This window comes from Charadrius vociferus, unplaced genomic scaffold, assembly GCF_000708025.1.
Source record: "Charadrius vociferus isolate BGI_N301 unplaced genomic scaffold, ASM70802v2 scaffold90, whole genome shotgun sequence".
Taxonomy (NCBI): domain Eukaryota; kingdom Metazoa; phylum Chordata; class Aves; order Charadriiformes; family Charadriidae; genus Charadrius; species Charadrius vociferus.
Window position 1 is genome coordinate 6859320 of NW_009647222.1, and position 12594 is coordinate 6871913.

A 12594-nucleotide genomic window follows, 5' to 3' on the forward strand; every position below is an offset into this window, starting at 1 on the left:
TGGCGGGTGGGCCGGCCCCGGCCAGGGCCAGGGGGGCTGAGGGGCTGCGGAGGTGGAGAGGAGCGGCCTGAACCCGTGTCCGCGGGAGCGTTTCGGAAGCAGTTTCTGGTTTACCCTTGGGGGTGATTTTTAGAATGGCATTTGAATGCGGAATTTGAATTTGAATGGCATTTTCGAAATAATTCTGCTCTTTTTCAGTCGGTCTTGGCTGACCGCTGTTAGTGAATGGCTCTTGTTGATATGGCAGCCCAATAGAATCCATTTCAGGATTTGATAGACGTGTCGTAAGCAGGATGGAGAGGCAGTAAAAGCTGGTCTCAGTCATCTATAGCGCTGAATACACGAAGTGCGGAGTGGTTGTACAGGCTTCACTTTCAAGGCTAATGTTCCTATTTCTATTTAAAGTATTTGAAATACTAAAATATTTTCGAAGAGAATTTTTATTGGACAAATATTAAGCACTGCGTACACGTTTAAATCACTTTATTTTACCCAAAGTATGTAACCTCAACCTTCTCTACAGTCATATAGTTAACAGTTACATATAGGGCGCTTCTGAGGAAGGGATTGTAAAACTAGTTGACATGAGCCTTCTGTTTTATGACTCACTATTTCCAATAGAAATTCCAATAACTTAGAACATTTCAGTAATGTTCCATAGATTCATAAATCGTACTTTTGGAAAAAGCAAAGAGGTGTTTAAAATGCGATGCTATGTAAATACATACTTGTACCACAAATAGTAGTTGAGGTTGGTGCAATACTGGATTTCAGGTAGGAAGACAGAATGTCTTTTTAGAACTGTATAAATTGAAAAGTCTGATAATATTAGTACCAGAATAACTGTTGGGTATAGTCCTGATTTGGTTTGGTGCTTAAAAATTTGATTCACATCAGAGGCCTAAGCGTGTAGCTTAGTGGGACAGTAAGTTGGTAATAAAGTGAAAATGTGTTTCTGATGTGCTTTTCAATGGAGCTGAAATAGTACACAGTTCTATTTTATTACCTGAATGACAGTCATTTAACTTAATATTTCAGTGTTTGGTTTCAGCTGTTTCATCAGTCAGTTTTTAACTTATAAACATTTCTCTTGTAATTTTAATTTAATCAATAGGCAGCCTACATCAACTTGATGTGTGCTACTAGGAGACAGGGGAAACCGGAATAGGAAATGCAGTTCTCCGATGAGTTTCACTTGGCCTGTTTTTATGCTACGTTGAGGAGAAACCGCTCTCTTGTCCTGTTGGTCCCTTGTTCCCAACCCCACTGTCTGAGTAGCTGTGTAGCAAAATAGATCTGGAAATTAATCTAGTTAAAGACTAGCCTAGCAAAAAAGGAAAATAATTTTTTTTCAGAAAGATCAGTTTGCTCAGCTGGGTTAATGTGCAGATTCTTGAATGTCTTGGCACAAATAAGGCTAAAGAAATACATAGATGAGGCCTTGTTTTTAGGACTGGTACTTAGAAAGACCGTGGGAACCACCCTTTCCACAGGTGAAGTAGGCAAAGCAGCAGGTGAGACTTGCGTCAGAATAAGTTGAGCTTGAAACTATTGTTTTATTTTTCAGTGTAAGGCTGCCGAAAACCTTTACAAAATATTTTCACTTAAATAAAAATGAGGAGCTGAAGTAATGTTAATGTAGTAGTTGATTCTAGCCTTTAATTTCCTTGTTAATTTTTCTAATATAAAGCTAGAATTAGAAAAGAAAATATGAAGAGACTTTATAGATCTTACTTGGCTCAGGTTATGTGTAACTTGGACTTTGCCAACATGTGCGATCTGGAGCAAATTAGCACAATTTCTTCTGTAATTGTGCTTCTAAATTTGTGCAGTGGATAGCAGGGTAGTGCTTGATTATCTCTACTAGCTTTAATGAACTCGCTTGACTGCTGGAGAAGTTCAGTTATAGCTGCCTGGGGCTCCAAGGGAACTAATTTACTCCCTAGATAACGTGAAAACAGGTTGGGTGGAGCTCTGGGCTGTTGCATCTTGGCAGCTTCTGGTATATAAGGTAGCTCAGTTAAAACTAGCGTTAGTATCACTTTATTACACTGCTTTGTGTGATGAATGCCCATTCTAAATGGCAGTGCTGTGAGTTTTCTGTATGCACTTAGGCTGCATCCACCTTTTGATAGCTGGATGATTTTTTATACTAAAGTTGCTTAGTCCTGTGTTTTTAATGCCATTCTGGCATTTAACTTCAAAGCTTATTTTGAAGTAACTTATTTTTGTATTGCTGTTAATTGAATCAAATACGGGGCCACATAGTCTTTTTTTGTTTCTTTGGTCAAAAATGCTGTATGGGGTTCTGTTGACTGAGCTACATACAGGTGTATATACAGAGCTTAGTGTGAATTCATAGTCCAGCTCTGCAGTGCTTTAGGCTTTGTAAATTAACTGGGTGTACTTCAGCAAGTGTAGAATCTCCTTAGAGTTGGGGTATGCACCTATGCCAAATAATCACCGTATTACTGAAATGTATGAAGTGTTTATTTGATACTTTCTTGAGCAAAAGCGTTACAAAAATTGCTATACAGTTTTCAAAAGCTAAACCTGCGTTTAGTCTCCAGTAGACTTTTTAAAAGAAAACAGCATTCAGAAGCCACAACTGTCTTTAATTGCAGCATTTCTTTTATATCAGCACACTCATTATTGTCTTAAAAATCTTGAATGAATTAAAAAACATAACTGCGTATTTGTAAGTACCATTAGATACTTGGTGTGAGTTGAAGTACTAATTATTTTGAGAGGCAACACTGAACTACAAGTGTTTTTAAACGGTTTGGAATGAAAACTGCAGTGAAATAAAGGCTCTTGCATTGTGAAGCATGGTTTCTTGATGCATGGAGCATCACAGAAATTCAGTTTCACTTTTTTTTTTTTAAAAAAAAAACTAAACCACAACAGAAAACCAAATGGGGTCATCCTGAAGTAGAGTCCTGTGGAGACCAAATTGAGATTCCTGAAGTAGGCTATTATGTAGTTGAAGGTGCATTAATCAGTAGAAGTATGGACAATATTTCATCTTCGATAACTGGAGGTTACAGGGTTATATGGAGAGGTATGCATATAGATATGTAGTCCCTGTAACCTTTTTGCCTATATGCTTTCTGAAATCTTCAATATTTTAAGAAAAAAATAGAAACTGGTAAGGTGCTTCCCCCTTGCTGCTCTGAATTCACTGATATGTGTCCAGCATATCAAGACTGCAGTTAATGGAAATGATTTCAGTTATTTTCTGGTGTGTATCTGGCGAGATTCCTTAAATTTAAGAAATAACTTTATCAATACTACCATTTTATTTCTATATTTCTTTTATAAATTGTCAATACAGCTGATGTAGAATCCTAGAGAGAACAGTAGGATATAAACTATTAATATTTAGATTGAATAATTTTGCTTACAGAATTTCTAAACAGAAGGCAAACAGAGTATACCAAGTGATGTTGAATAGCCAATATAAGTAGTATTTTTACCTCAAGTGATTGAGGAGGAAAAGAAACAATTTTAGTAGTGGGAGAGAGAGGTTTACTGCAGGTGTTGCTCATACATGGTTGAAATATATATTTGAAATTATTTGCGTGTGTAGATAGAATGAGTTTCTAAATTTATTTATTAATATTATTAATAATTGAATGCTTGTATTTTTAGGTAAAATTTGGAAATACAACATTTAAGACAGATGTGTATCCCAAATCACTTAATCCTCAGTGGAATTCTGAGTGGTTCAAATTTGAAGTAAGTATTTTTTAAGAGTTTGCCTGTATCTGTGTAGACACTCTGGTTTAGATGGCCTTAATGAAATACTTTCATTTCGGGCAGAAAGTGAGTTTTGAAGAGTGAAGTATATTTATGTTTAAATACGTGTGAAGCCTTTTCAGTGAACCTATCAACAGTTAGACATTGTTTGCTAAAGATGTCTTATTGGCTTTGTAGGACTGTTTGCAAAGATAAAAACTTGCCAGATTGGATCCAATTCAAGTGTTATTCTGATTAATACTAAAGAAGACAAAACAGGTGAAAGTGGGGGGAAAACAGCATTATGGATTAGGCTTTCAGATACCAATATGGGTGTGCTTGTATTTTTTTAAAGGGGTAATTTTGAGTAAGGGAAGTTAATTGGTGTTGGAAATGTTACTTTGGGTTTCAAAAATGATGCACTTGACAAAGAAGAAAATGGAGAATTCCTGTGAGAAAATTATATAATAAAGAGATTGGACAACGATTATTTGACACTTTCTCTTCCCATTTCTTTATGTAAAATGAGGGCACTCGTCATTTTCCTGTAATTGCTTGTTGCTTTCCGGGATCTAATTCCTTGATGTCCTTTGACATCCCTGAACTAGTGCTTACTTTTTTTTTGGTTACTGCATTTATTTATTACCTAAAAAATAATTATGTAATGGTATTTAGAATAATGCAATTGTTAAAACATTTCAGTATATAGTACTGGTTCATTTACAGTGTTCTAAGGTAATAGCACAGTATAAATATGGTTGTAAATATATGTACATGTAATGAGTGATGTAATAGCTGGTGATGTTAGAAATATTTTAGAGCAAATATAAAATAGTACGGTTAGGGATATTATTAATCAACATGGAATGCTTGATTAAGAGTGTTTCTTAATCAGCAACCCATGTTGACTAAGAAAGGAGCACTGTGGTGTTGAAATTCAAACAGTTTTCTTTTCTATCTTTCGCTTCCTGGGGTCGTGTTTTTGGGAGGGGAAAGAGCTGATTTGTGTGGCGGGCTAACTGTTCATACAGAAAGAGGTTTTTTGACAATAAAAAAAGTCTCAAAATTCTATCTTTTTGCATGGAAAAATGGAGTTGGGAAAGAAAAGAGCCAAACAGGAACATTGGGGGGGAAAAAAAAAAAGAATTCCACATTTCAAAGAGTGGAAAAACACTAACTGCTTACGTAAGTGTGTGTGTGTGTGGTTTGATCTTTTTACAAGACTACATGTGTTAATTCTACAAACACTTACATGAGTCATCACATTGCATTTGGCAAACCTGATTCTTGGTTTGTGACCTTCAATGGAAAAAAGTTGTATAATCTCTATCTTTGTATGTCCTAAAAAATAGTTGAGGTATCTGCAGATGTATTATTGCATTTATTTAGGAAAGTGCATGTCTGAAATTACTCAATTTTTATAGTGGGTTATATAAAAAGTCTTGTCATCTTTTAAGCCGCTGACCAGTTTGGAAGGGTGAGAGCATCAATAGTCATAACTTCAGAGTATAATAGTCCTGTGAGATGCTTTATGTTTAATTTTCATTTTTTTAAATGAAAAGTACATATAGATAATTAAGGAATGTGACTTAAAACAAATCATGTGGAATTTTAAAATGTGACTGTAGTCTTGCTTTTCTGTTCTTCTCCCAGTGATGACTCTGGTTCCAGGATCTCACCAGTCTGTGAAGAGTAAAATCAAAATAAGTGAATGCGTTGTTTAGATACAGGAAATTGGAATTATGGATTTATCTGTGTCAGCTCACTGTACATAACTAACTTTCCTCTTACTTACATTTGTTTTTCAGCAGTGTTTCCCTGCTTGTTTTAAAATACTCAGATCCCATGTTCATATTTGTTTCTAGGTAGATGATGAAGAGCTACAAGATGAGCCTCTCCAGATCACAGTTCTTGATCATGATACCTACAGTGCTAATGATGCCATTGGCAAAGTATACATAGATATTGATCCTCTGCTCTATAGTGAAGCAGCTACAGTTATTTCAGGATGGTTTCCAATTTATGATACCATTCATGGTAAGATTTGCTAATTTGAAAGTAAAACAATATTGTTTGAGATGTAATCTGCTTTTTAAAGTCTTCATTTCTGTAAGTTGTCTTCAGAAATTTGTAATAGTTTTAGCCTTGGGAGCTGGAAAGCTGTTTTTCTGGTGGCTTTTACGAAAATTTCTGGCACAGTAGTTGTGTTGCACTAGTGTTTGGCAGAATGCCAAAGAACTTGTGACAAGTGGAAAAAATCTTCACATGGTATTTAAAATAGTTACTGTAAAATTGATATTAAAAGAGAGACCCAAACATACTTTTCCAATTACCATGTGTTTACTAAAATAATATACTTCTGCTGAAGTCAGTTGGGGTGTGCCTTCCTGAGATGCTGGATAAACTCTTGAGGTGGAGAGACAGGATGTGACGTATCTTCAACATAAAGTACAGGATGAAATTCCTTTCCCTTCAGAAAGTACTCTCAGTGCTAGGTAGATTTCATCAGAATATCTTGAAGGTATGAGAAAATAAAGTTAATGATATTTTTGCTTTTGTTTTTAATGAAATACAGCTTTTGTCCCAGAAAGTGAAGGCCAGTTTACAGCAATTAGCTTGCTGCTTGAATACCTTATTGCAGAACATCTATGTCATTGTCATTATCACCCTTGTTCGTTATCCAGAGTAAATTAAATGACCTAACTATGTTAAAAGCTGATTATAAATCATTGTTGGGAAATAATTAATGGTATTTACTAGGTGATCATTGTCACTGATGCACGGTATTTCTTACATTTAAAACAGTTACATTGAAGAGGTTTTTTTGAGAAATATTGCGTGTATTTTTCTTATGTATCCTTTTATTTTTAACTCTTGAAGTTAAATTAAGTGAATGCTTGTCTCAGGATGTGTACAACTTGTATGTCAGAGCGAATTAGATTTCTCAGTATTTTTCTAGATCTGTTAGTGTTTCACACCTTTTTCTCTATTTAAGTAATATTAGAATTCTTATCGTTTCATGCTCATAGCAGTAAATTCTAATTATCTTGATACTTGGTGAACAGTAAGTGATGCTTCCTTAAAAAAAAGAAAATCAATACAATGTTTCTAAATTTTTATTTAAAAAAGTGGTTTTTTGCAGCTCAACATGATTATTTGTGAAAAGATATGAACCTGAGGCACTTGCTGTTACAGTAACTGAAGGCTTCTTCCTAGGAGTTGGAATTTTGGAAGACAGATCTCAGTGACTTTATTGCAATAATGTCAGAGTCAATCTACGTGTCTAACACTTTTCTTTGAGTGTCAGAGGAGCAGGAAGACATTTCCTTGCCTCTTGGGTCTGCTGCAGAGACGTCTCAGAGGAAGTGATAAAGGCTTCTGAAGACACTAGAGATCAGACTCATCAAGAACTTCAGTCCCCAATATGTCAGAACCTGTAATACGTGAAATGTTTTTCTTACTGGGTGGGGAAAAAAGAAAAGCTCAGTATAGGAAAGTAGGAAAATGAAAACAGAATGGCTGTGTATTGAGGAAATAATTCCATTGTTAGTATGGTTTAATTGTGGCCAAAAATTAACCTTTATCTAAAAAGTCTGTAATACCTTCTTTTTTTAAAACATATTGCTTCTCATAGTCAAAATCTTTTACAAACATTTACTGTGCCACTTTGTGGTTCTAGAAAGAACCGTACATTTTCTTACTGGGTTGAACTTCAGAGAGCAGCTTTACTGCTATTTTTGAAACCGTTTCAGGGAGAAAATGTAAAAGCTTTTTGGTGTTGGTTGGAGCTTTTTGATGTGGACAGGATCCCAGTTTCAAGGCATCTATACTCACAGTTAGTACTTCCGATCTTTTGTGCTAAGGATATCTTGGGACAGTCGTGCTATTTATATATTGATTCTGTGCCCTTCCTGCATTGATGGTACAGGACAAAGAAGTAGAGAGAGCACTTGCACACGGCAGCAGAGGCCACCGCAGTATCAGGAGGCTGATGGCTTCTCTTTTCCCAAGTCTGTCATTCTTCTAAAGTCCTGTTCAGTGCAGCAGGTATTTGGGGGCTGTTGTTTGCATAGCTTTAGCCTCAAAGGCTGGGCAGAACTAGAAACTTCCTCTGAGACGTCTCTGCAGCAGACCTGAAAGGCAAGGAAATGTCTTCCTGCTCCTCTGGCTCAGGCTAGAATTCACATGTGAACTGCCACTTGAACCTAATGGTTCTAGCAGGATTCTAGTAATTTCTTTGCAGAAAGACTAACTCATTGGTAATAGAAAGTGCATTAATTGCTAATAATAGGGAATAATTAGTAGAGCAAGTTTTTTATTCATTTCTGATACAGCTTCTCATTTTTCATGTTTTTTATTGATAGGTATAAGAGGGGAGATCAATGTGGTGGTGAAAGTAGATCTCTTCAATGATTTAAACAGATTCAGGCAGTCATCCTGTGGAGTCAAGTTTTTTTGCAGTAAGTAGAGGAAGAGAGTTTATTTGAACAGAAGATTCCTGTCCCCCCTTCTGTCTTTACCTTTTCTGTCGGTTTCCCTTCTTTTACCAGCTCATTGCATAAGCCCAGTGGAGATTACGTTGAAGCCAGTGGCAAATGCAGAAAATGTAGTTTGCTTTTCTTACTTTTTTTAATAAATTTTTACTGTTCATATTTCAAAACAATGTAGACAACTAATTCCACCCCCCCTGTATCTATCTTAAGTTGCATTTCAGTGCATGTGCATACACACATTATGTTATTTTGGGTGCATATCCTGTTAGAGGCACAAAGTGAAAAGGTTTCATAATGGTACATGTTGTAACTGATACACTGGACCGTTATCTTATCGGTGTTCCAGGGTCTCCCAGAACAAAACTGCTTTGGTATATCCATATTTTAACAGAAAATCATGTGGTTTACTTTCTGGAATCATTCACATCACTTTTTTGGGGGTAATTTTATGTTTTTCATAGAATTCTTGGCTCATAGACTCATGTCTTACATCTTTTATGTATATATATTTTTTTAACAGCTACATCTATTCCTAAGTGTTACAGAGCAGTAATAATTCATGGATTTGTGGAAGAACTTGTAGTTAATGAAGACCCAGAATACCAGTGGATAGACCGAATTCGTACACCAAGGGCATCAAATGAGGCTAGACAAAGACTTATTTCACTCATGTCAGGTATTAAACACGTAGGCTGTAATGGTTATTGCTGCTTTTAAAAATATTTACCATTTAAATAAGTGACTTGCTTAAGACAAGATTGTGTGTGATTTTTGGTATTAATTATGTTTATTTTTTCAGTTCACAGTGTCTTCTGTTTCTGAAGGTTCTGTTGTCCTAAATGATGGCCAGTATGGCAGACTTCTTTTTTGTTTTTTCCTCCTTGGTGAAGCCATGCTGCTGTCTTAATTTGTTGCTTGTTTTTAGCAAGGTCAGAGAAATCTGTGGAACTTTGACGATGTTCTTAACCCATATGAGGAGTATTACTGGAATTTTCACAGAATCACAGACTCTTCAGAGTTGGAAGGGACCTCTAGAGATCATCTAGTCCAACTCCCCTGCTAAAGCAGGATTGCCCAGAGCACATTACTCAGGACTGCATCCAGGCGGTTCTTGGAAATCTCCAGAGAAGGGGACTCCACAACCTCCCTGGGCAGCCTGTGCCAGTGCTCTGTCACCCGAACTGTGAAGAAGTTTTTCTGTGTATTTGAAGGGAACTTCCTATGTTCCAACTTGTGCCCATTGCCCCTTGTCCTGTCACTGGGAACCACCGAGAAGAGTGTGGCTCCATCCTCCTTCAACCCACCCTTTAGATACTTGTATGCCATAATAAGGTCTCCCCTCAGCCTTCTCTTCTCCAGGCTAAAGAGTCCCAGCTCTCTCAGCCTTCCCTCATAAGTGAGATGCTCCAATCCCTCAGTCATCTTGGTTGCCATTCACTGGACTCTCTTCAGCAGTTCCCTGTTCCTCTTAAACTGGGGAGCCCAAAACTGGGCACAGTATTCCAGTTGTGGCCTCACCAGTGCCGAGTAGAGGGGAAGAATGACCTCCCTTGACCTACTGGTCACACTTTTCCCTATGCAGCCCAGGATTCCATTGACCTTTTTGGTGACAAGGGCACATTGCTGGGTTATGGATAATTTACTGTCTACCAGTACCCCCAGATCCTTCTCCTCAGAACTACTTCCCAGCTGGTCCACCCCTAACCTATACTGCTGCTTAGCATTCTTTCTCCCCAGGTGGAGGGGACTCAAACAATTAAAATAATGAACTACTCCACCCTCTTTGAACTACTTCGAAGTATGTGAACAAATATGCACCATCTCAGATACAGTGTGTATTAATACTTACCTTACTCATTTCATCTTTTTGAAGTCAAGATTGGTTCATCGTTTCTCAAGCATACTTCTTTATTGCCTTGCATGGATTCTGCAGGACATACCTGCAAGTCCTGGAGAGACCAGTGATGAAAGTCAGTTGGTGTCTCCACAGTATCAAGCATATTCACAGATATTTTAAATTTTTTTTTTATTACTGATGCTTACGAACAGCAGTTGTGAACGAAGATCCTCCTGTTTCAGTGCCAATGGAACAGAATAAAACATCTGTACTCTAGAGTACTTGCACACTAGGACACAAGACAATCGATTGATAGAGGTGAACAATATTGAAGGTTTAAGGAATACAAAGAAGTGATGAAAAGTAGCCACTAGAATAATAGGCAGTGGTTTCAGTTCTCTAATGGGATCTTAATATTGTCAGGTTTCTTGTAGATAAAGCTGTGTTTTTAAGGAAGATACTAAAAATGAGTTGGGTTTTCCAAGCATGTATGGAGATCTTCAGTAAGCGATGCAGCTTACAAGAGATCGTGTTACTCAGTATCTTTATTAGGAAAGCCGGAATGTTTTGAGGAAAAATGTGAAAAACCAATATTGTCGTAACTGACATGAATTCACTTTTTATTAGGTTTTCAATATAGCTCCCTTGGTATGTCAGTTCACAGAATTAAAACTTGCATATCTCTTGCCTTGCATAAATAGTGAAAGTGGATAAAGTAGCACATGTGGAAGTATTCTGCTAGATTTTATTAATATTTTTATTCATGGCAGTGGTTAAGAGGAAAAAAAGCCAAAAGACCTCATAGCAACATTGTTTCATTTCTTGTAATATAATGCTTCACATTGCAATCATTGGTACTGGTGGCTACACCTAAAGAATCCTGAAGAAATCTGTTAACTTATGAGAAGGACGCAAGCTGTTCCATAGATCTCGGTCATATTATGTATTGTATATGTAAGAAAGAATTCAGTCTTGCCCTTGGCTTGAATGGAATCCATGGCAATTTTCACTCAGCTAGAAGCTTTCATACTCTACCTCAATCTTAAAGATTTCTCAAGACCAGTATAGGCATAATTTCAGCCTGTGTTAAGAAGTTTACAATAGGAACCTGTTTTGTTAATTTTAAAACCAAGCTTCTAGAAAGCAATAGTGATAATTTCATTCCACTTGTTTTCTTAACATCATTGACATTGGGACTGTTAAGCTATCCTCTGTGATGAAGAGACTTTTTCATTTTTTAAACAGGATTTTGGAAATCTTTAATTTTCATCAGAAGAGAGATATTTTCCACCTAGTATTACCAAGGCTATCTACCTACATAGATCAATGAACTTTCTTTTTTCTTTTTTTTTTTTTAAATCCTGCTAAGTAAGCATCTGTGGCAGACCATTGTCCTATAGTTACAGTCTTTCAGTCTTTGTGTGCAGCTAATAGAGGAGAAGTGGCAGTCTTTTATTTGCAGTGAGACGGTGGCATATTTGATATCGTATTTTGTTTATTTGGTGTTACATTTTGTAGTTGAGTCTGTCATAGTAAACATTATTCATTTAAAAAGAACAAAAAGTATGAATTAGGTTGAAATATGCTTAAATAAGTTTGTAATTAAAAATTACAGTTTCCTGTCCACAGGGATATCAAAGATGTTGTGTTATTCTGAACTGTATGAAGGAGTATTTAGAAACTTATGTGTGTTCCAGCACATGTCTTGACCATCTCTTTCTCTCTCTCTAAATAACTAAAAAAGTGAAGAACTAATGAAAATAAAAAAAAACAGAGAAAACCTTTCTGAAATAGCATGTTGTTTTGGCAATCAGAATAGACTTGGAGAAAAAAAGGAAAAAAGCTGTGCAAATCATGAATATCACACTTGTGTTATAGGAGGCAAAGATTGAGACAAGCTGCCTGACATAATTATGTAACATTGGATCTATTACCTGTTCTACTGACTTAGTTAGCAATTCCAAAAGCAGAGGCCAAAGACCACAAAAGAGAATAGGGAAAGTTCACTGCAATTATGAGCTCTTTACCTTTTGTTTTGTAGGTGAATTGCAAAGGAAGATTGGCTTGAAGGTGCTTGAAATGAGAGGAAATGCTGTTGTTGGTTATTTGCAGTGTTTTGATTTGGAGGGAGAGTCGGGACTAGTTGTGCGAGCCATAGGAACAGCCTGCACGTTGGATAAATTAAGTAACACATCAGCATTTTTACCTGCATGTAACTCCCCATCCAAAGAAATGAAGGAGTAAGTATGAATTAATGGTTTGTAAGGAAACAAGTTTTGTCTCTCTTCTTTTCATACTCATTCAGTTTTACATAACTGGTGTGATTTCTTTTTTCCCCCGGAATTTGTTTTTCTTCTGTAGTTTTATTTGTCTGCAGCTCAGTTTATATTTCACAATTCTGAAACGTTTTAGGTTGGATTACTTATGTTATTTCTTTAGAAGCTGGAGTGATGATCCTTACTTAATAGGACTTTTTTGAATTTCTGTAGCAATGGTATTACATATCCTTGGGTTGTGATCCACCAA

At 36.5% G+C, this 12594-nt stretch overlaps 1 protein-coding gene across 1 annotated transcript in view; it reads left to right on the top strand.

Annotated features, from left to right (window-relative positions):
- Nucleotides 1-12594, top strand: part of C2CD5 (C2 calcium-dependent domain containing 5) — a 69340-nt gene that overhangs the window by 3150 nt on the left and 53596 nt on the right. Inside the window, exons 3-7 of the mRNA XM_009879767.1 lie at nucleotides 3652-3738; nucleotides 5604-5775; nucleotides 8103-8198; nucleotides 8752-8907; nucleotides 12110-12308. Of these exons, the coding sequence (XP_009878069.1) occupies nucleotides 3652-3738; nucleotides 5604-5775; nucleotides 8103-8198; nucleotides 8752-8907; nucleotides 12110-12308 (710 nt within the window). The remainder of the gene's footprint in view (nucleotides 1-3651; nucleotides 3739-5603; nucleotides 5776-8102; nucleotides 8199-8751; nucleotides 8908-12109; nucleotides 12309-12594) is intronic.